The 24,477-nt window shown below is 39.7% G+C and overlaps 1 protein-coding gene across 8 annotated transcripts in view; it reads right to left on the reverse strand.

The window, feature by feature from the left end:
* The window catches only part of FRY (FRY microtubule binding protein), a 237,615-nt gene that overhangs the window by 129,803 nt on the left and 83,335 nt on the right, over positions 1-24,477 (reverse strand). For 7 of the 8 annotated variants that reach the window (XM_048934593.1, XM_048934595.1, XM_048934589.1 and 4 more), the window contains one exon: positions 932-1,131. In XM_048934593.1, the coding sequence (XP_048790550.1) occupies positions 932-1,051 (120 nt within the window). In that variant the 5' untranslated portion in view covers positions 1,052-1,131. Of the gene's footprint in view, positions 1-931; positions 1,132-6,317; positions 6,619-24,477 lie in introns of those variants that run through there. The other variant, XM_048934591.1, reaches the window with a different exon arrangement.

Genomic DNA, 24,477 nt, shown 5'->3' on the forward strand with positions numbered 1-24,477 from the left:
TTCTTTATTCCAATTTTTATATTTGGAAGGAACTCACAGAAGGAGAAAAATTGGACCTCTGTCAAAATTTCTGTTTGGATTTCTGTGATTTCCAAATTACATATTTCCTTCATCTTGCACCTACCTAATATTTCACAGGAAAGTCTGGAAAGCCTTAAAAAGTACCCAGTGCTTCTGAATCTATATCAAAACGTAACGCTAAAGAGATGTTAACAGAATTAAGACAATCTTAATTTCACAGTTCAGAATACCCAGACATGAAAATAGGGTATTTATCTATTCTGTGCTGTTTTTTGTAATAAAAATGTTATATGTCATATTCAGAATAACAGGAAAGTATATGAAGTGTAGTCTCAAGTTAAAACAGCAGCATTCAGTAATACAAAACAGTACGCAACAAAGGTGTTCATATTTTAAATTTGTCTAAAATACAAATACTGGCAGCTCTCTCACTGTGTAAAACACTGCAATGTAGCTCCTTTTTCAAATGCTGTGTATGTATATACGTATACAAATGCTTTTGTATATGTAAAATTGGTGCTGTAGTACTTTGTACGATTATGAAAACTGCTACTGTCAGTAGTAAAAGGGGAACCACTAGTGCTATTCATTTCTGTGTCTTAGCTGAAAACCAGTAATGTTCTTATGCATATTTTTAATTGTATTTCAGTACTTTCTAACCTACTTTGACTCAAATGACCTCTTTCCCAGCTGTGAAACTTACTCTGCCTGACACTCTTCCACTTCTCAATGTCACCAACACACTGCCATTCAGCAAACAAAAATATTCTTCTAATTCACATCACCACTTTGGCGTACCTTGCACACCTCTGTTTTTCTGGTCACCACAGTAGTGCTGTATTTTACCATTTGGGAAATGCTATCAATTCAAACCAAAATACGTATACATTTAGAATTTCCTTTTACTTACAAGAGGTTCTGCCATGATGATACGAATCTTGCGTTCAGCCTGAGTAGTAAAGTTAACAAACAAGCTCTTCAGAACATATTCGCCTGGCTTACTGTCTGGGTCAACATTAATAGGCAACATGGCTGGAGGTCCTTTTTCTCTCTGCGTACCAGAAACAGGTGGGACAGGTGGCTTGATGTATCCGTTGCCAACTGGAGAAGCTGAAAGATAAAAGACATGCATTTACCTTTCTGTAAACGCCTTCACTTTTCCAAAGCATCCCAATGGCCCATCAAAGCACACCTGCAGGCTAGTTGATAGTAAAATAAATATGCAATATATAAATAAAATTTCCATCTTAAAGTTACAGGTAAAACTTACATAATCTAGAATAAATAAAAGACAAAGTCGTATCGAATACAATGCAATACACACTCAATCCTCTTTTTATTCATACTTGCTGACACTTTGTTCATTCTTTGAACATCCACATTTCCTACCTTTTAGGAGTCAGGCCAGGTCTATAACTCAAGTGTCAAATAACAAACTTGTTCTTTAATGCTATTCAAACAGAGCTATCCTTACATATGCCAGGAGTATGATCTGTTGGTTAAGGTAAGTTGTAAAGGGCCTGATTTTTATCTTAATTTTGCAGGCAATAGACACATGCTGGAATATGGGAAATTCCAATTCGATATATGGAAGAAGTCTACTGTGAGAGTAGTCAGACACTCATAGAGTGTTGTAAAGAGATATTGTGGAAACTCCAGTCTTGAAGATACTCAAAACTTGTCTGGCCTGAGAAATATTCTGCAGTTATTGAGCAGGGGTTGGACTACACAACTTCCAGAGATCTCTTCCAATCTAAATGGTGCTGCACATTGGTGAATTCCCCATTATCAGTATCACGGTATTATGCTCCATGTGTATCTGTACAGATGTTGTAACTGCACGTGGTTGAGATAGAGGTACTTTAATGCAGTGCAAACAAATATTATGAATACTCGTTGCTCTAGGTAAACATAATATTTACAAATAGCACTGCATTACAGAGTGTTACATGGTAAGTTGTGTCCAAGTTACAAAGAAAGAAGAACGAACTAAAAGGATGGTTGCTGCACATCTAATGCCTTCAGCATTTCCTTCTGAGGAATGAAACTGCAACCACTGCTACAACTGTAACCCATTAACTAAATGACATTACTTTAAGAATAAATGAGGTTTTAGATCTTTCCTTAATACTTTTAACACTTAATTGCAGGGAAAAAAAAAAAAAGGCAAAAAAAAAAAATCCCAATGATTAAATTATCATTTAATAGTATTCAAGATGTGGTAGAATCAGACCCCAAATTAACGAACTGAAAAAAGAAAATAGATCCATTAAGTAAAAGAGAAGATATTTTCCCTTAGAAAATCAGTTTAGAAGTCTATGATATAACTGTAATGCAAGACAAAGATGCTTTTGTTCACCTAGTTACTGTTCTCCAAGCATAACATATGTACTGTACTTTGAAAATGACTCTCCTAATGGATAAGGTATACCACCACTCTCTAGCACAGCAGCATCAATTCTTCCATTCAGCTGGCTTTGTTACCTGCAATGTTTTACTGGATTTCTGAGGGCAAAACCATAATCAACTGAAATTTGCTAGTGCTGACTCTGCATAAACGAAACCATATAGAAAGGCTGTACATTCAGACAATACAAAACTATTTCTAATATACACAATCATTTACTTCAAACTAATGAAACAAAAAGGGCCTCTGTAAAAAAGAGTATACACTGTCATCACCTAGGCTCTCCTGAAGTTGAGATGTAAGAACAGTGGGATGCAAATGATCAGATATAAATTTATATGGACTACCAAATCTGTTTTATTCGATCACCAATTATGTCGTATGAATCAAGCACATCATTTGGATGAGCTCACAGCCATCCACTCACATGCTTTGACTCCACACTTAGGAAGAAGGCTTTGCTGTGAGCAGTGAAACCACCCTTTTCCTGCATTAGGGCCCTGTGTGCAGCAGAAGCCCTGTGCTCCCACAGCCCATCACCCCCTATTCCCGCAGGCTGCCCTCAGCTCTGCACCATCAGGCCTCCCATCTAAGCCCCTCAAGGCCACACACCTGCCTTCTGCTACACGAGGCTGCCTCTCAAAAGGGTCTGTAGGAACCCTAGCAAACGCAAACTTCACATCTGTCCCTCAGACAGGTGCAGCTTAAATCAGCTACTAAGTTCAAAAGATGGGACTCAAAAGAGGGATGGAAGGAAGGAAGAAGGGTGTGTATGGTCATTTATGCCTGACATTCTAATGAAAGTAAGTCTAAGAAATCCTAATTACACTTCCTTAGAGCTGCAATCCTCACCTTCAATCATTAGGGTACTCTGTCAGAATTTCGGAGGCATCGGGATTTAGTTCTTAATAAGAAGCCTATTAAGAACTGTGATATTGGGTTTATGACACAGACTGATCTCAATCTATTTTCTTCTAGATATCTAACTGAGAAATCAATTATTTGCAATTATTTGTGAAAAGTAGGCACATGAGAATCTAATGAAGTTTAACAAGGCCAAGTGAAGGTTTTGCACTTGGGTCGAGGCAATCCCAGATATGAGTACAGGCTGGGAGACTCATTGCGAGCAACTCTGCGGAGAAGGACCTGGCAGTCCTGATGGACAAAAGCTGGACGTGAACCAGCAGTGTGCTCCTGCAGCACAGAAGGCCACCTATATCCTGGGTTGCATCAACAGAAGGGTGGCCAGCAGGGAGAGGGAGGTGTTTATCCCCTTCTACTCAGCTCTTGTGAGGCCCTATCTGGCGTACTGCGTCCAGGCCCCCAGTACAGAAAGGATGCAGAGCTGTTGGAGCGCATCCAGATCGGGCTGGAGCACCTCCCCTATGAAGACACGCTGAGGGCGATGGGCTTGTTTAGCTTGGAGAAGGCTCTGGGGAGACTTCACTGAGGTGTTCCATACAGGAGCTTACAAGCAGGCAGGCAACCTGGCCTGATAGAACAAGGGGGAATGGCATTATTTAGCTTAGGTGTTAGGACGAAATGTTTTACTCAGAGGGCTGTGAGGCACTGGAACAGGCTGGGGCGCTGGACAGCCAGATCCAGTGGGTGGCAACCCAGTCCATGGCAGAGGGTTGGTACTAGGTTATCCTCAAGGTCCTTTCCAACTTAAGCAACTCCATGACTGATTCTATGATTCATTCGTTAACTGCAGACTGCAATAGAGAAATGTTATTATGAAGGCTGCTCTGAAAGTAATGCCTCCTATTTTATAATGTTGGCCCACAGTGTCAGAGGTGGATGTTGGTGGTATGGCAGTAGAGGTTGAACCTTCCTACTCCTGCGCCGTTATAATTTGTTACTGTGTGACAGATGGCAGCAGAGGGGCACTCTGATAGAATGGCATCTGGCATGGAAGTGCAACTAAAGCAAAACTGTGTCATCAAATCCCTTCATGCAGAAAAAACTGCACCCCCTGACATTCATCAACCCTTGAGGAACTTTTATGGAGACCAAAAAGTGAGGTGGGGGGTGGTGTGTTTCAGTAGTGGTGACAGCGACACGAAAGACAAGCCATATTCCAGATGGTCATGCAGAAAAGTAATACAGTGAGATAGAGTGGATTGATCATCTGATCCACACAAATTGGAAGACTATGACCAGGAAACCGCGTGTGGAGTTGAATAACAGCCTCAATGCACAGGAAAATTTTGGAATGTCACAGAGTTTGCACCAGGTAGATCCCAAGAATGCTTTCACAGGAACAGAAAGAACACCGTATGAAGGTTTGTCAGGACCTACTGAACCAATATGGGGCTGGATTGCACCATTACTAGTGACAAAACATCACGTCACCAATATGAACTGGAATAAAAATGGCAAGCCATGGAGTGGCAGTGTGAATTCCCCATCAAAGAAAAAATTCAAGATGCAGCCCTCAGCCCATGAAGTGATGTGTCTTCTGCTATAAGAAAGGGCTGATCCTTCTGGATTTTCTGGAAGCTGGAGAAACTGTCAACTCTAACTGCTACATCACAGCTGACTAAACTGAAAATCTAAGACATTTTTGTATTAAATAATCCATGGTTGGCCCTTTTGTGTTGATACATTATAATGCAAGCATTAAAAACAATAATGGAAAAAAAAAACCACATTTTTGCCATCTCTGCAAGAGAAACACTTTCCTATTAAATAAAAGGCACAATTTTTATGTGCAAAAACACCATATGAAGTCAGTGTGGGTTTTCCAGAAGGGCAGAGGTGGGATGTTAACAGAGGAATTATATTCAATTAAAAATGCCGTTTTCATTGACAAATAAAGTTTTCACTACTTAATTTCAAAATAATACTGTTCTCCTACATGGAGAATTACCAGAATGGGCCACTGAAACCTTTAGTCTGAACTACTAACATACAGTACGGTGCTGGTCTGCATACAAATACTGAGTTAAAATAAACATTTCAATTAGAGAAACATAATTCTTTCCCAAGGAAAACAAATGGTGATTCCCATGCAGAGAACAGGAGCCCATGGCAGTGCAGATGCCCAAGGGCCCTACCAAAGCAGGGAATCTGCAAGTCAATGCTGGTAAGCTCTATACATATCTACATCACCTATCCCACAAAAATCTGTGAAAAAAATGCACTATGCTTTATCTGGTGTAAGATGGCTGCACCATTTTGGAGTGCAATTCTGTCAGAAGGCTACTTCTCTCAAACAACCAATTTTGTTGTTAACAGGATACATTCCTTATTTCCTAGTCTATCTGCAATAAGCTGTCCCTCAAAGTATTCAAAGAATACTCCTTGCTTTTCCTACAGATTATTTTCATTTAGCTCAGGTTATAACCATAACATTTCCTCACTATTATGCATTTGAAAGCATTTAAAAACAAGTTAGAAGTATGGGACAAGCAATGAAATATCAGAAACCCTTACCACCACATTCACATACCATTGCCACAGAATGAATTACTGAAATAAAATCATTGCTTTTTTTTTCCATGTATAATAGTTTCTCTGAGTGTAGTTACAGATAATAGTTATAGATATAGAAAAAGTACAGCAGTTTGACCACAGTCAGTAAGGTGATAATGGGAACGAGTACAATATTCAGCTACCATTCTGAGTCTCTGCTATGATTTACATGCCAGGTATTTTTCATAAGGCTCTAAGATAAAGCAAAACAACAGAAAGATGAAGACAACCTAAGAGTACACTGCTCTGGATACCACGACAGCCAAACAGCTACTGAATTCTCAGTATCTTTAACCACAAGAAACAGAGATGGCATTCTTCTAGTTAACTGTATCATACTTGCACTAAAGCAAACCACAAACAGACTAATACCACAAACCACAACACGTATTCTCAATATTTTTGTACCTACCGAGCCCCTTTATAAAGCTGATCACACTGGACTTTCTCCAACATGCTACTGTAATATCCATGAGCCTGCGAATACCTGAAATGCTCCGCTCAAGTTAGAAAAGTTGGAATCCTTTTCTAACTGAAATTAAAAGGAAGTTACTTGCTTCATAATCCCGTATCACACTTCACTACAAATTCTCCATCATTCTGGTCCATACTGCTTTTAGTTTTAGTTCAGGTTTTGGTTTTTGTTTTTCAAATAGACAAGTGCTGAAGACCTACAAAGTGCGAGCTAGCGCAGGCCTCCGGATCAGATCAGCCTTTCCATAACCAGAGGGGTAATTTTTAGCTTCAGCATATGATGATGACCACTCACAGAGAGGCTGCACGTCTATATTTATCCACAAGTACATACTATGCTGACAGATTAGTGAAACTACTTTCAGGCACTCCAAGAACATGAGACAGGATAATGGAGTTCCACATAAACAAAACACGCATATCAAACACACGCGTGATCATACAATTCAAGCTGAAAGCAATTAGTATAGAAAAGCAAAGCACAGAGACAAGGCAGGATGCGTTTTGTTTTGTAACTAAGGCCTTTTGGCTGACAGTACACAGTCTAAATTCCTTGAGATAAAACCAACACAGTATCTGTCCTTTTCCCATGCCAAGAGTCAGTGACAAACCACATATCCTTAAGGATAATTATACATCTGAATTATGCATCTGTTGAAATGACTCTTGAAGAAAACGCGCTTTGTTTTAAAACTGTTGTTGTAATAATAAAAACACATTATTAACCAAACTGTCAGGAACTTAATTTGCAAGGACACAGTACGCTGTGCCAAGGTTAGCAAAAGGTGCCTGGTGTGCCCTTTACAGAACATTCCCAGATTACTGTGAGTCTGACAGGTAAAGCGAGGTGACCTCACTGCAGCCTTTCAGTACCTAAAGGGAGCCTACAAACAGGAGGGAATCAACTCTTTGAAAGGGTTGATAACAGCAGGGTGAGGGGAAATGGTTTGAAGTTGAGGGAGGGAAGATTTAGGTTGGATGTCAGGGGGAAGTTCTTTACTATGAGAGTGGTGAGGTGCTGGAACAGGCTGCCCAGAGAGGCTGTGGATGCCCCGTCCCTGGAGGTGTTCAAGGCCAGGTTGGACGGGGCCCTGGGCAGCCTGGTCTGGTATTAAATGGGGAGGTTGGTCCCTGCATGTGGTGGGAGGGGTGGAGATTCATGATCCTTGAGGTCCCTTCTAATACAGGCCATTCTGTAATTCTATGATTCTGTGTAAAGAGACCAGAATTCAAGGGAAATTTGATGAAGAAGAGCCAACTAAAGGTCTAGAAGATTCTGTCCTAGTCACAGTCCAGAAATAGTAAGATTCCCATGGGTAATGTGGAGGAAGTAATACTTCAATGGAAGTATTATTTTCACAATTCCTTTGCATATTTTAACAAAAATAAACTTAATAGGCACAGTGTGAATGACTTGCAATACATACGTTAGGAATTAATTCCTTTAAATAAATACACAGCTTCACAATGAGCAACAGATACTACTACTATCTAATGTTTCAGTGTTTCTGAATCTTGCTCAGGAGGATTTACACTCAATAAATGATAGGATTATCATAGGATTATCATTTATTGATAATATTGATATCGATCCTATCAACAGATAGGATTCAGTGCCTATTTGAGTCTCACATCGAGACTATTTGGAAAGTGAAGGTAAAAGTTACAGTGGTACAGGTGCTGGTCTTCCTTTCTAAAAGAAAATCAGCTTTATGCAATACATAGTTTGTTTACATACTTCGCTTACACCTTATTTATCATTTTTTTTATATTAAAGCATGTTTTGCAGCAATAGATTCAGTCAAATGTAGCATTTGCAGCTAACATTCTCCATACAGGACATGCACATTCAAAAAGTAATTGCAGATCTCTTCATCCCTAGGGGAATGCAAGCTAGCTCACGATCTGGAAGTACAAATGATTTCCAGCACTAGAGAAGGAAAGCTATGTCTACAGAGTCATTACTTAAGGCAGATTCATACAACAGGTTCTATATGGACCTTAGAAGCTGTTAGAAAGCATGCAAACAGCTACTTTAACATTTTTCATAATTAGCTTAAATTATATTTTGTAAGTATGCAGTAAGGAAGAGGGGAGGGGTGACTGAGAAATGGTGTATTTACTCCCTGGTTTACCAATTTCTCAGCTACCCAAAGCCTTGCTTGAGGACAACTATTTTCTGACTGTGCTAAATGGGGTTTATTACAGAATCACTTCTGGATTAGCAAGAAGAATCACTCCAGTTTTCACATATACTGCTCTTCTTTTGTATTCCAGCCCTTATTTTGAACCCAGACTGATTTAACATCTTTTTGAAATCTGAGTTCAAATCGCATCCTAGGTTAAAGACTCAGTGAAAAATCCAATCCCTTTTAATTGTCTTTATCTGACACACCACAGGGAACAGGAACAAAGGGCAGAACAGAGGGGATTCCCAGGTCCCACAGACATACTCCTTTTTAATTCTTTGCTTTCTGTACTTGCAAAATAGCAACTAACATTCTTCCCTAGGAATTCATTTCTATTCAGTTACCATTCTTTCCTTATAAACTAAAAAAAATAAAATGATAATAATAATCTGTCTTTTGATCCTGTCTTCCTGCTTCAGGAAATGTTATGGACCTGCAGCTTTCATTTTGAGAATCCTTATTTGGTATTCTTCTATTGTCCATCTTTGATCTGATTTTCATTTCAACTTTGTGCTTTAATTATTAAAGATTACAGTGTCTAGTCAAGGGATAGACAGGGATGGCTTATTTCATTTGCAAGTGAAAGGATTGCTCTGCAGAGCAAAATTCGCTCACTGATAGCAATATGTACACAAACACTGCAGTTACAGACACAACATACATACAGTGTAAAGTTTCTGTAGCAAAAAGATCAAACTTGTTTTCTCTCTCAGTAGGACAAAGCTGTCTCCAAAACTGTAATTAAGACAAATCTCAGTGAATTTACATTTTATAACACTAGGATGTGATGACTCTTTCTCAAACCAATCAAGTAATTTCTGGGAGAAGACACTACATCATTCCATGCTGCTGTCCTGATGCAAGAAAATGGTGCATACATACATAATACTACCCCAAATCACATATGGATTCTTCAGGAAGAGTCACTTTGGTTGAGCATCCAGAGAGATGGTCTGCTATGCAACAATTCCTTGCAAAATGAAAATCTGGGCACAGCATATGAGTCACCATGGCAGAGGAGTTATTATTCAGTATAGAAGACAAAATAGAAAAGGTTGTGAGAGATGACCTGAGACCTTCTGAATTTAAATTCTCAACATACTTGATTATGCTTAAATTGTAAGGGAGAAAATGATAATTCATAAATTTCAGATTCCTCTGTTTCTTTAAATGTGCAAAGATGTACTTTGGGAAAGATACTGGTGTAAAATGGCATGGGGGAAGAGATAGGAGGAGATATTTTCAGTGATAAAGGCATTCCAGAGCTTGGTGCTCTGGAGCTCAGATGCAACTGAGATAACAGCAACATTCTAAATTATTTCCGTCTGAAGGCTTTGTGAAGAAATGCTCGTTACATTTAGATATATTCATTCAGAATACTTGTTGAACAACAGGACACAGACTTGGCTGGGCAATCTTACTCCAAACTTTCTTTTCCTATTATGATAAGAGATTGTAAATTCTTTGTGAACACAGGGAACTGCAAAGCCAGAAAGCAGGAGACTAATTAATGCAGCCACTACGCAGGGGCTGAGATGCTGGTGAAGCGTAATAAGCACTGACCAACCCAGTTAGAAAAAGAAGGCTTGTGAGGCATGCTTTTCTCTGTGGGTGCTTTGTGCAAATTTGTGCAAATTGCTTGAATGCTCCGCTCGGAGATGAAGGAGCCATCTTTTGAGATGAACACCATTAATATAGAACCAGTTAAGGTGGATCCCTCTGTCCAATCTCAGGGAGACAGAACAGTCCAGGCACACACTGACATGCCCTGTCTGGTTGAGCGTGGTAAAGCTCCGATCAGCTTTAAGTGATGGAGCTCAGCCTGGCACCTCAGAAAGGCTGGAACTGTCTGCTCTGTTTTATTGGCCACCAGCAGCCTTCTGGTCACGTTCCAGCTGCCAGCAGATTGGTGCAAAGCTTTGTAATTCACATATAGGCACTGCAACTCTGTGCAGGAGAGAGGCAACTGAGATAAGACCCCTCAGAACAAAGTGGTGGGTGGCACACATTTTGTTCTCTTGCAACAGAGCATGTCTCTGTACACAGGGGACTCAAGAAAGGCAACAGCCAAAACAAACAAACGTACAGGAAATCCTGTTGACTACGTTCATCCCCTTTCTACAGCCCTTTTCACTGACTTGGCAAAACTCCTAGTAACTAAGATGTAAGATGTAGACTTTCCCTCTCTCCCTTTCGTGAGTCAATGGTCAGAGTTTGTGCTGCTTAACAGTGCTCCCAGCGTTCTCATGTCAGATCCCTGCAAGACATCTGAGTGATGCAGGAAAGCAATCCATACCTCCCAGCCCATTCTCTTTGCTCATCAGTTCTTTTTCTGCTCCTTCTCTCCCAGATTTTTGCTTTCTTATTTGCATAAACTGTAGCGTATGAGCTGAAGATATATGAGAATCTAGGCATATAACATAGAGAAACACTTTTAGCTGGATTTATTTTAGAATTTTCTTAGTTGGTTTTATGATTAAAGAATAAAAAAGCTAACTGACATGGGAGAATCCCAAAGAGATTTTCAATTACCATTTGAGCGTTCCATCTGGGGATGACTTCTCAGTAAAGGAAATACGTTTATTGCCTCTGATGGCTCCAATTCAAACATAAATCATTTTCAGTTTCTGTGCTTTATACTGTAAGGAAAAGCTGCCTCTTTGAAGACTGGCTTGATAATAACTATATGGGAGCCTTTCCTATATGAGTTCAAATGCTTTGTTATCTTTACCTGTTATTCCAAAATTAAAAATGGCTTTAAAATAAGGGTGGGAAGATCTAATCAGATCATCATGTTCAGATGAATAGATCGACAGACTTTAAAACAATTAAAACAAAAAGTACTGCATTTCTGAAACTCTGACAGATTTTCTTTGGGCTCCAAGTTCTGATAGAAAAGCTTTTAGTTTTAAATAAGGATGTCACATTCTTTTATACTTTTCTATATGCAAAGTTAAAAACCTTTCCTTTGGTTTCAGTGAATGAGAAAATAGCTTCCTGTAAGTTTTTCAAATGGATGTTTTGTTGGGTTTGCTTTCCTTTTAGAGACATGGAGATGAAGATATTCCCGTCGTTTTGTGGCTGATGGGTGTTAGCAGAAGAATTATTTTTAGGGAACTTGGAAAAGCGCCGAGGAAGCACAAGACTACAAGGATCCAAAAGAAACAAAATGGTTACTTCCAAAAGAAGGACGAGCAAACAGGGAGGATGTGACCTGCATCTCCCATCCCTATACATTTTCTCTTGGAGAGAGGATACCTTTCTTTCTCTTCCTAAATGTTCTACAATAAAACTGTGAGAGCATGGGCAAGACAGAATATTGAAAAGATATTACATGTTTGCACTCTAGTCCTATTTCAGTTCAAATACCTATCTCCGATGATAGAACCAGAACCTTACATGAATTTTTTTGTCTATCAGTCCACAATTCCTTTTCCAAACTACAGACAAATGTTGGTTTGTGCTGATAAAAACTCATGTGTTTTACTGGAATGGAAACAGCCTTTTGGTTAGGGATGATGCTGCTTCTTCACAGTGTATGAAAACCTGTAACCAAACGCATTTTTTACTGCACAAAAAGAAGCAGGCTATGGCTCATTTCCTCCTGCAAGTGCACGGTCTGAACAGTCAATAGTCTGCTTATGGCTAAGAGCTGACTTCTTATTGGTTTTTGCTGATTTCACACTGTAAAAAACATGAAGTCATTTTTAAACTATTGTGTTTCACAACGTAGTACTACACTGAAGACAAATCTTTAAAACTGCACTCACTTCCTTAACCACATCTCCTGGTGCACCTAATTGCTGCCTTTTAGGGAAAGGCTCAAATTTAGCCACTTACAAGCCAAATGTTGAGCTTAACCTAGCCATCAAGGCTCCAGGTAAAGTAAGTGAAGAGAGACTCATGCTTTGAGGTGATTCATGAAATCTTTCTTACAGTCTTAGCTTAAGGCAGAATGAATCCAGTTCTAGTGATTGCTGAGGAAGAACTGACAACAAAGACAGGCATCCAAGGCTGTTAAGAGATGATTGTCATTCTCAAGTCTCTAAACTCTTCAAGAGTATCCTGTACAAACCAACTGCATCACGCTGCATTTCAGCTGCTGCTGGTGAGGCTTCATTATCATTGATTGTGTGGGTGGAAAATGGCACAATACCAGGAGTAAACCAAGCTGCGAGCTGGCACTGTGAGCTGGCAAACTACACCTCTGCAGGACAAGAAAACTTTCACAAAATGTTATGAAGCTTTCTGTAATGAAAGCACAGTGAGACTTTTGTGAATCAACACTAGCATGAAAATAAGTCAGACTAATCCATTCATATTATCCCCTGCAAAGCAGCAAACAAAGTAACATTTATACAAAGAAAAACGAGAGCAAAAGTTTTGCAGCCAAAATCAGGATTAATAACTATGATCAATCCTCTACTCTTTCCTTTGATTGAATCATTATTGTTATTACTACTGCAGCAGCACACTCACAGCATTGTCTAGCTTCTATACTGAATTAAATACTATTTGGCCTCTGCTTATAGGAAACCAAACATAAAACCATCAGTGTATCATCTCTTGTTAGCCATACACTATTACAATGCTGTAATGTCTAGTAACTCTTATTAACAACATGGTAATAGCTTTTCCTTAAAAGGTGAACTCCCTGGCTTCTTAGCTATTAAGGCAAACATTTGCTGCTTTATTAGACTCAGACCCCAGGATGTAAGTATTTCTCCTTATATTTCAAAATACATAAAGAGCAAGACAAGAATGATTTTACCATCCACATTAGCTTAGTGAAGCTTTTTGGTTGTCTAGCTCACCTACATCCGCTAAGTGAAAGACTTTTACTTGAGCAGATCAGTGAAGCATGTGGGCTTTAGCTGGGATGTGCATACATACTGGTCAGCTGCAAAACCCCCACACAGCATGGACAGGAACATGGACAGGACACTGATCTCCTGCTGGTCAGGAAGCCATTACAGAAAGCTCCTTCCATATATTGAGATGTCTAAATATCACTGAAAGTTACTGCCAGAAATACATTACTGAACTGTTGTTTAGTGTCTCACCTGCTCCTATAGATAACACAAAATGAAATAGGAATTGATGAGAGAAGGCTTCAACTGAGACAAACCAGAGCAAACATTTTATCTCTCAGTTCTGTTCTGCACAGTTCTGGTGACCCTGTGATGCCAGAAGTCTGGGGATGGGATTTCCTGCCCTCACTTAGAAACCCAGCAGCATCACACATGAGTCTGAACCACACATTTATGCTTTCCTGTCGTCAAAGGCAAGGAAAAGACACTTGCAGAGATGAAGCCTGCAGCAGCTAGTTATGAGAATGAAGAAAGGTTCCTGGGCTGATTATCCAATTTTCCTAATACTCAAACACCTTCAACACTGAGAAAAGAGAATAATTTCTCAGAAAAACCTAAGAGCTTAATAAATTCTGAGAATCATAAACAATTATTTTTATGGAATATTAAAAGTTACATTCAATATTACAGAGGGGTGGGACTAAACTTACCTTGTAATCATCTTTTTAAAGTGTCCACGAGGACAATCCAGGCAACTGTAACACAGGGAGCCTCACATATCCTCAGGAACAGATGCTTTGATTCATAAAGAACTGAAGTATTCTAACTTAATAATGCCATAAGCATAGGTTTGTGGAAAGTAGATTTTATTAAAGTAATGGTATCTTTTTATAAGATTATAAAGTTGGTTAACAAAGTTAAAAGAAGGAGTCTTGTATTTCTATTCGATAATCGGATCGGTACCTTACCAAATTGCAAAATTAGAACCACGAAATCAATGTATTACAACAAGAACAAGTTAAAAGCTAGATAACAGATACTTCTCACTTGGCTTAAGGGGGAATCATACCCTAATGCTTCTAGTGGAGTTACAAAGACCACTTCTCAGTGATCTTACCCCTTCCATTCATGAACTAAAAGAAAAAAAGAAACAACACATTTCTATGGAGTTCACAGGAAAACAGATTAACAGTGGTTGCCAGAAAATCACAGTAAAGTAGTCATTCTAATTTGAATAGCATTAGGAAAACTATATGCAAGTATATAAGAGATATTAATTCTAACATATACAGAATTGCATATCCAGAAAGAAAGAATGCATGCCACAAGGACGGAATAAGTCTTTCTATTCCTGGGAAGCACTCATTACAAAAAAGGCCTGAGACCAGGATGACTAATGTGTTGAAAACAGGCTGCTATTCTTGTGACCTGAAGAGCTATGGAGAGCCTTTTCAAGCAGTATAAACAAAAGCAAAAACAGGAAACCTCTACTGCTGCACTGCCAGAGGCTTTGCAACAGCAGCTGGATGCTCAGTCCCATTCTGGTGCCTGTAACTTGAGAAAGATGCTGATGAACTAGAGGACATTCAGGAAAAGCAACTGTAATTAATTACCGGAAAACTTGTTTTAAAGGTTAGATTAGCCTGACCATGAGAAAGTTATTGGGTCATTTCATCAACTTGTCTAATGCCAGGAGTCACCTATTTGCAGACACACTGAGCCACTCAACCCAAAATGCCTTTCTAGACAATACAAGCAATCAGGCATAATTCATCACGTTCTAATAAAAACGTCTAAACAGCTCATCTGAACTGCACCCTGTCTGCTGGCTATCAGGAAAGCTTCGTTTGAGTGTGTCAGGTGCCACACGAACCCTAAGGATGCTTAAAGATTATACAAGAAGATTTCCATGCCTGCTAAACACAGAAAAGTAGCAGAAATTTGCTGATAGACAGCTCTTCATTCATTAACATCCAATGGCTGGAATTTTGAACTAGACAAATGCATTAAAGAAGTTAAACAGAAAAGAAAGGAAATTAACTACAGAAATGCCATTAAGGGTGGTGCCGATTCCTCCATTAGTGGAAATTTAAGATTTTTTTTTCTTTGAAAATGTGCTTTAGCTCAAACAGAAATTAATTCAGAGAAGCCATAAAGCCTGCTCTATGGGGAGAACAGATTGGATGACACAATGGTTTTTCTGGTTGTATAATATATGACTCGTTGAATACATTAGTAGAAAACATATCACTGAGAACAATCTTTCATTGGTAAAAGGATGATACAGATGTTCTAAGAAGGATTCCTCTATCTCTAATCCACAAACTATCACAAAACAGAAGACTGAATGCCCATCAGTACTTGATTTTTCTTTGTACTTGCCAGTACAGATGTAACTTCTGTGATCAGAGACTCTGATCACAGTAAGTCCAATAATTTCCAACCATGCAAACATGCCAAATACACTTTGGAGAGGTTATTTTGATTTCAGGGTTATTTTGTAGACTAGACCTCAAGAGAACACTAAAATGGAGGCAACCTTCTGGATGATTCAATTCTCAGGGAATATTTTAAAAAGAAAAAGTCAAATGAGAAGGTATATTGCCAGAATAACTTTAAAATATCCCTTATAACTAGAAGTTTGCCATAAGAAATTGCTTATAATGAGAAGTGAAGCTCTCTGAAGCCCTGTGATGAGCTCCATCATATTCCACTGTCTGAGTGGATGCCTGAGGAACACAGAGGAATTATGGCTGAAATGCCATTACTGACAGCATGTCCACGTACACCTGAGATGTACTGTCCTCAGAATCTGGAAGAGGCTAGAATCACATCTTTGCCTATGATGCCTGGGTCAGATCACCTGCAAATGCCTGCTCGCCTGCTACTGAAGGAAGCTGAATCAACATAAAGATTCAAGATTCCCTACACAGTAGCACACTCCAAATTAAGTTCAGTTTCATACTTGAGCATACAAGGAAGGTTGTGGGAATGACATTACACAATTAGACACAATTAGATATTCTATCTACTGGCTGTGATTTTTTTCATTCTTCTTCTATAGAGCATGAAGAAATTCACTGCATCCAGTAAACTGTCCTGTTTCTGTTCCATGGTGTACTTTATAATACAAAGTGCGGGCTCCAAGGGGACAGGAGAAGATAATTATATTTGTACCATTAAGTAACTAGGCCAGAACACTTCTGTAAAAACTAATTCTCCTTGTAGAAAGAAATTAGAAACAGAACCAACCCCAAAAACACACAAATGATTTTCTAAGTAAGTATAGAATCAAAAAGTTATTTCAAAGGAAAGAGCGTAGACAGTGCCAGTGTTGTTTCATAAACTGTGTTCTTACTGTAAATTCTATTAGTTCCAAACATGAGATGTTGTTATGGGACATCACTTCTCATCAGACACAATGACAAGCTATATTAGCATAATGGGCTGTTATTCCCAGATCCATGTGATCCATGGCAACCCACTGATAATAAATGCCTTTGTTTGGGTGTCAGTAAGAAAGTATGTACAAAATTATATGAAGCTTTGAGTATCTGAAATGGTGCACAAAGCTGTTAATAAATTAGGAGTTTAAAGACTGTCATTGACATCTTTTCCATATACACAGGAAAAAGGGGCTCTGACATTGTCAGTATGTCCTCTATCTTCTCAGCTAACCATCACCCTGGTGGGGACCAAGCATCACTGAGACACTGCCAGTCATTGCTCCAGTCAACCACACATTTGGGTGCTTAAACCCTACACATAGGGCAGAAACAAGAAAACTGATCCAAGCAATCAGCTCCCAATTGGATTCAGCGCTGCCAGGCTGCTGAGCCCAGCACTCCTGCAGCCACATCCCCACACACTTGGACAGTATACCCAGTGTACAAAGCAGAGCAGAGAATCTGTTTTTGTAAGCTGTTTGTAACCAGTTCTTACATAAGAGTTTAATGGCTACAGAACTCACCCAGAACAAGGTAGCTTTGGGTTAAATACTTAATGTTACTCCAGAGTTTTTGAACTCCCTGCTAGGTAAGCTTTTGTTTTCTGGCCATCATCTGGAATGGTAAGGATTAGCCATGCTATGCTTGGTCAAGCTTAGTCAAATCTGAAGAACAAATCCAACACACTTTGAATTAGAATTTAAATGTAACAGCAAGCATGGCTGTCACTCAGTCACTGTCACTCATGGTGAGCAGCAATTAAAAAATTATGGGATATATTAAATAACATTAAAATTAATATGAAATATAAAAGTATTTGGGCAAGGGAGGGCCTACATTTCTACAATACCTCTGTTCTTGTCCCTATCTGTGTTACCTGTGTTGCATATCTGGCCCCAGTCCAGATCCTTAATTTTACCTATCTTCTGGGGTCCGAGCCACGCTAAACACTTTTGGATTATTAAAACCAAGACACTTCAGGGCACATATAGCAGTTATGGTTTTGGCTGCCTTCTGAACACAAAATACAGCAGGTGCTAGTGAAATTTACATGTCTCCAAAGATCTCCATAAACTGAATGGAGCTTCTGGAGTTATATACCCATTTGTTGTCCTACAGAGCAGAACAAAGGGTAGGACAAGAATCAGCCCCCAAGGAACTGCTCTGGGCAAAGAGATTTCTGTTTTGGTGCGCTGTATCTTCGCAAAATTAAATGTCACCATGCAACAGGGGAACAATGTGCAAAAAATATAAAGGAATTTTTAAATATTATTCTGTGGGCACTATGATTTCTATGTACTCAGTCCAAACCAACCAGGATCAAGCTACTAATCCAGACTAAATGAGTCTTCTGCATGGGATAAAAAGATTCCAGGATGGCGACCAGTAGAGTGAATTTTCACATGTATTAATTTATTATATCCTCCTTCATTCTAACCAGGAGTAAATGCTACATTTGTGACAATAATATTCGTCACACATTATTTCCTTTACTTTTAGGAAGAGAATGAATAAAACTGTGGAAGGATTACATTGAAGCAGACTATTTTAAAGAGCCTGGGTATGTTAAAATTAACCCTCACGTATACAAGGCACATAGAGAAAATCACACGGATGGATTCTCTCTCCTGCAGTCAGACCCAAGCTAATTGGCCCTACTCTCTGTTCAAGTGAAGGCACAGAGAAAACCCTGGGACTCAGCATTTTGTGCATGGGTCTGCTTCACTCTGTTTTTCCTCACAGACAAACCAGAATTTGGATATCAGATTTGAAAGATGACAGAGAAAGAAATATTGTGAGGAGGGGCAAGACACATGAGACAAGTCACTGTTTAAAGAAATAGAATTACCTCATTCATGTATTTATACAGATTTCAGGCATATATCTTGATATATCCACTTGCTCATTAATTCTGATTTATGTATAAAAATCTGTATGTCCATTTTCCAGCACACAGAGGAATTCACACTCAAATGGCCACCTTGGTCACTCAACAGACAGAAACAAACCTCTCATTTACTTTGCCTGTAGTGGCAGAAGAATAAGGACAGATGCACCAAATGAGCCGTCCTTTGCCAACTATGTGCAGTAAGGGCAACTTAATTCATGCATGGTTTAAAACAGAAGAAAAAAAGAGACTGAGGGAGTGTTGTTGTCATTGATCACTGATCATTTGTGTCACGAGACTTTTCTGAAGACCTTTTTCTGTGCTAACTAGCAAATTACACTATGCATGTTCATACACACACATACATCACATGTAGATTCAGATCTCCCAGCCTAATGTTTCAAGTGCTCCTATAAAATAGGTAAGCATGTTCAACTGTAAAATATCTCAACTTGAAATATCACTTCTGGATTTCATGTAATAAAAAATAAAAGTTCATGGCAATAAATCATGCCCTGAGGATATAAACATAATGATACATGTCTAACTTTTAATGCATGGCATTTAAGTGAGGCAAGCTTTACTAGTATGTACAAATAATTTTGAAATTTACTATGTAAATGTTTAGGATATGTGCTTGCTGTGCAAGAAGAGCCCACTAGCATTATATCTCTATGCAAAAATCAGAAAAATACTTGATTAAAATAACTGGCACCAACTTTGTAGAAACTACTTCATTGCTTTGAAGGAAAATATGCTTTTTGTAACAAGAAAATTAGTGCATACTGCAATAACAGTCCGTATGGTGAACTATATATAATGGTATTAATATTAGGCAGAAAGCCATTGTAAAAACATATTGATTTGATAAGAATTTGCTAAAATTAAACAAATCTCAAGGTTGCCAGTAGTGTGACTCTCCCATTCTTTCCATTAGTCAAAGAAATGAAAAAAAGCCCTCCCTTTAATTGCCATTCCCAGCAGCTCTGCCAAAGCCCACAGAGCTCAGGATTTCTCACTATGGGCACAGCACAGCTGGGAATTTGCACAGGTGCAGCCAGAGAGGTGCAAGTACCTCTCACTGCAGTCACAGAAGACAGCCAACCCTTTCCTTTCCAGTGAAGAGCAGTTCCTTGCAGTATGGTTTAAAAACACAGCCATTCTTGTTTGTCACATTTCAAAAATAAAGCCTATCTCCAGAGACACTTAGCAGGTCCCACAGTAAGTGCCTTTTCAGATACGATAAATGCCCTCTCATTTCACTTGAATGTTCTCACTCATCTGCTTTTTCTTTGCAGATACTTACATATGCTAATTATCAACACCAACATACTATTAGCCTCATTCCAAATCCCTACAGTGGCTACAAAGTAAAACAGACCTTAGAGTCCATCCCCCAGAACACAACTGCTCCCCTCCCCTGGTAACTCCTCACTCACACTGCTGCTGGCCCTGGGCATGGGGACAAGGAGGATGCTGTGCAGGCAGGAGCAGGCAGGAGCAGGCAGGAGCAAGCCCCAAGTCTGAGACCTGTGTCTGGGAGAGGTCTCTGTCTCTCACCTCCCTCATCTGCAGGCTGTTCTCTCTTGACTCTCGCAGTCTGGTTTCAGCTCACTGCTGTGTTTCTCCCACCTCAAGATCCCTATTCTGGTTCCAGGCTCCACTTTGCCGCTTTCCTTGCCCAGACAAGGGCACACTTATCTTGTGCACCCAGCTCACCCATCCCAGTCCCGTCCCTGCTATTCTCCATAGCCCCTCTCCAGTCTGCCCTTTGCTGGCTCTCTTTCACACTCCTTCACATCATTTCCTGTCCCACTACCCAGGAAACAACCATTCCCCGTTTCCAAAATCCTCCCCCATGACAAATCCTCTGCTTCTTTTCCCTTCATCCTTGGGAGCAGTCCTTCTTGGGCTTTTAAACAAATTCACTCCCCTCCACCCTTGGTTTCCTTCTGCATTCACCTTCACAAGGCAGCTGGCTGCAGAGCTCCTGTTCCCCACTCACCCCCATGACCAACTGTGAGAGAATTCTTAACACTGGGCATGGTGGGACTCCGCAGTGGAAGGTGTCCCTGCCCATGGCAGCAGGGCTGGAACTACGATGTCATCTTTGAAGTCCCTTCCAATCCAAACCACACCATGATTCTATGAGAAATGCTTCTGTAGGAAATTCCAACGTTCACTTTCAGGGACATTTATTTTCAAAGTATTTCAGACCAAACTACTGAGCTTATAAAAAAATACTGATAACAGAGAATGCTTTGGTTTTCTTTTTTTCTTTTTTTTTTCTTTTTTTTTTTAAAATATAATTATTAACAAATATTCTCCTTTTTTTTCTATCATCTCATAAAAATCCAGTCTCTATTAACAACTTTTACTTAAAAATTCATCGAAGTAACAATTCTAATTACTCCACTATATTCCAGTATTACTGTACTTGCCACAGAAGGCAAGTTTCCTGTAGAGCCACTATCATAGAATGACCTGGGTTGAAAACGACCTCAAACATCATCTAGTTTCAACCCCCCCATCATGTGTAGGGTTGCCAACCAGCAGACCAGGCTGCCCAGAGCCACATCCAGCCTGGCATTGAATGCCTGCCGGATGACCTCATTGCAGCCTTTCAGTACCTAAAGGGAGCCTACAAGCAGGAGGGGAATCAACCCTTTGAAAAGGTTGGTAACTGCAGGACAAGGGGAAATGGTTTTAAGTTGAAGGAGGGAAGATTTAGGTTGGATGACGGGGAAATTCTTTACTAGGAGTGTGGTGAGGTGCTGGAACAGGCTGCCCAGAGAGGCTGTGGATGCCCCGTCCCTGGAGGTGTTCAAGGCCAGACTGGATGGGGCCCTGGGCAGCCTGGTCTGGTATTAAATGGAGAGGTTGGTGGCCCTGCCCCTTTTGGGGGAGTTGGAGATTGACGATCCTGGAGGTCCCTTCCAACCCAGGCCATTCTGTGATTCTGATTCTGCTAATCCTGATGGCACACAGATGAAGTGTGTGCTGAAGTTATTTGTTTCAAACAGAATCCTTCAAAGAAAAAGAATTATGGTTAAGTAATTTTCTCCTCACTTGAGGCATCAGTAGCAACAAATATGCACCCTGTGGAAATTAAAACAATCCAAGGACATTGCAATTTTAAAATTACTACTTACTGCCAATTAAAAATCTCATTACAAATAATAACTAGTTGAGTCATGATTCACAGTATGCCATTTAGCTACCAACAATCTGGATGAAGAATGGTTCTTGCAGCAAAGGAAAAGAAGATGGGGTTATATTTCCAGTTCCAATCCAGGTTGCAAGTGTAATCTTGTGTGTGTCTTGGTTAATTTCTCTGTCTTAATTTGCCCAGTAATATGAATAAAGGACTCATACATCTTTCTTGCATGTGCATGTAATAATGCTGAAAGAATTCAAGTCTGTAAAGCTTCCAGATGGTAAGCACTGTATTAATATTATTATAACATACACCTTTGCAAGGTATTGGCACCAGTCTCCCTGCATCTGAACTAATAAATGACAATTTTCATCTTCTGAACACTTCTAAAATAAGTAATACTGCAAGTTTTGTGCACATTCCCTTACAAAGGTGTGACTGCAGTTTGTCCTGTGGCTGGGACATTTGCAAAGGTTTTCACAGCATGGATTTTCTTATTCCTAAGAAGCCCATGCTACCGTTTTTCTTTACTCTTCACTAACAGCCTCACTTTACAAGTACTGTAGGAACTTCAGTATCTTTACCCATTCTTGATTTTTTTTCTGGATTTGGTCAACATGTTCAGAAAAGGCAGCTCACTGAATAAGCAGAAAGGAGGCTAAATTAATTCTAATTATAAGGGGCTAAATTGCAAAATGTGATGTCAGGTACCTCAAACTACTTCCAATACATGACACTTCTCTAATCCTCACAGAGTAATTCTGATTCTGAAAATATACAACATACTACTGTGAATATATGCAGAAACAAACCTATCTGCAGACCTCTCATGGAAGAACATTGGATAGAAATTCTATACAGTTATCCTTCTGATTAAAAAGACAAACTGATCAGTTATTTAGTGACGTTCATAAATAACAATCAGAAATGCAGTAAGAAAGATAATTATGTATGGTTCTACTTAACAAAACTTGCTCAAGGGAATCAATATCAAAACAAATAGATAAACAGACTTTCTTTGAAGTTTAATTTACTCCACATACAAACTGAGACTCTTCAAAGCCACAGAGACACAGGAGAGTTAAACAGCCAGAGATTAGGAGCAAATGTTAGTATAAGGATCACGGTTTATAAGAGAATTCCTGCAAAACAATACCTTTGGCAGACTTCTGTGCTGAGTCAGGCGCTACTGTTACTTAAGAACTCAAAGGAATACTTATGAGTCTTTCCAAGTCAAGTCTTCCAAAATAAAACTAAAACCAACTGTAACTTCACAATCAGAAATAAAGCAGAGAGCAGTAACAATCTTTCCATCAATTCCTGTATAATACTAACCCATCTAACATCTTCATGTTTGGACTATACAAGAATCATGTCTTCCGACCCCTTTAGAGTCTCCTCTTGCATGCATTAATGCATCATTTGACAGCAAATTTCTGAAAGTATAGAATGTATTCAGGATAAAAATTGTGTATCTGTCCCTCACATGGTCTGGATTTTTTATGTCTGAAATTTTTGCTGAAGTTGCAATTACAGACTTAAGCTTCTTACCAGGGATTCATCTCCCTGGAGACAACTGATGTGTGTCACTGCAGAAATCCCACAAGATGTACAAAACACATTCAGATTTCTCTTCAAACTAGAGGCCTGAAAAGCACCCCAAAATCTCCCTGCTGAGCTGTGGGAAAGCTGAAACTCAGTGGCCCTGCAATTGCACGTATGACCTTGACATTTGTGCACAAGCATCGATGTCAGTGGTCATCTCTCTGTATTTGTGACCTTTGTATTTCTTGTGAAGGAGGAAGCAGGCAGCACTTGACAGCTTGGTGATGCCACTGCTACTTGGCTCAGAGCAAAGCACGAGGCCCATGTTTCTCAGATGGGTTTTCGTTCAGCCACTTGCTTCAGCTGGCTTTGCTGTTGGCTTTGAAGAGAAAACCTTTGTCATCCCTCAGCTGTGAATGTTATGATAATTTGGGCTATCTCTGCACCATCATTGCATGCCTGGGCAATGTGTATAAATTCTTTCTTTGTAAACAAATCCCTGCTGCCACCTCCAATGCCTTCTTAGCACTGAGCTCAGCCATGAGGAGCCTGATGAGCCAAGCTGGTCTCCTCACATGACTGCTTGCTCCCCTAAGGATTGGTGTGTCCTGCTCTTGCACTTGGAAGATGCTGTTCTCAAGGACCCAACAGTTTTCCTGAGCTCCTTTGGTCTTCAGTGGTGATCTAAGAGGTCAGGTTCATGAATATGCTGAAAGCTACTCTCAAGTCCACAGTTTGTATTCTGCCACCTTCTCTCCTCACTTTCCTCAGGATCCTGAACTCCAACCAGCTCTTCCTTGTTAGTGAGCAAAATATCCAGCTGTGCATCACCAAGCCATTATTCCTCAGACTGGATACTAGGAAAAATTTCTTCTCTGAAATAGTGTTCTGGTGCTGGAATGGACTGCCCAACGAGATGCTTGAGTCACCATCCCTGGAGGTGTTCCATAAATGTTTAGATATGGTATTAAAGGACATAGATTAGTGGGGTTACACTGGTGGTAGCTGGATGGTTGGACTGGATGATCTTGGAGGTTGGAAATGATTTTACATTGGTGATCT

This window comes from Lagopus muta, chromosome 1 (assembly GCF_023343835.1).
Source record: "Lagopus muta isolate bLagMut1 chromosome 1, bLagMut1 primary, whole genome shotgun sequence".
Taxonomy (NCBI): Eukaryota; Metazoa; Chordata; class Aves; order Galliformes; family Phasianidae; genus Lagopus; species Lagopus muta.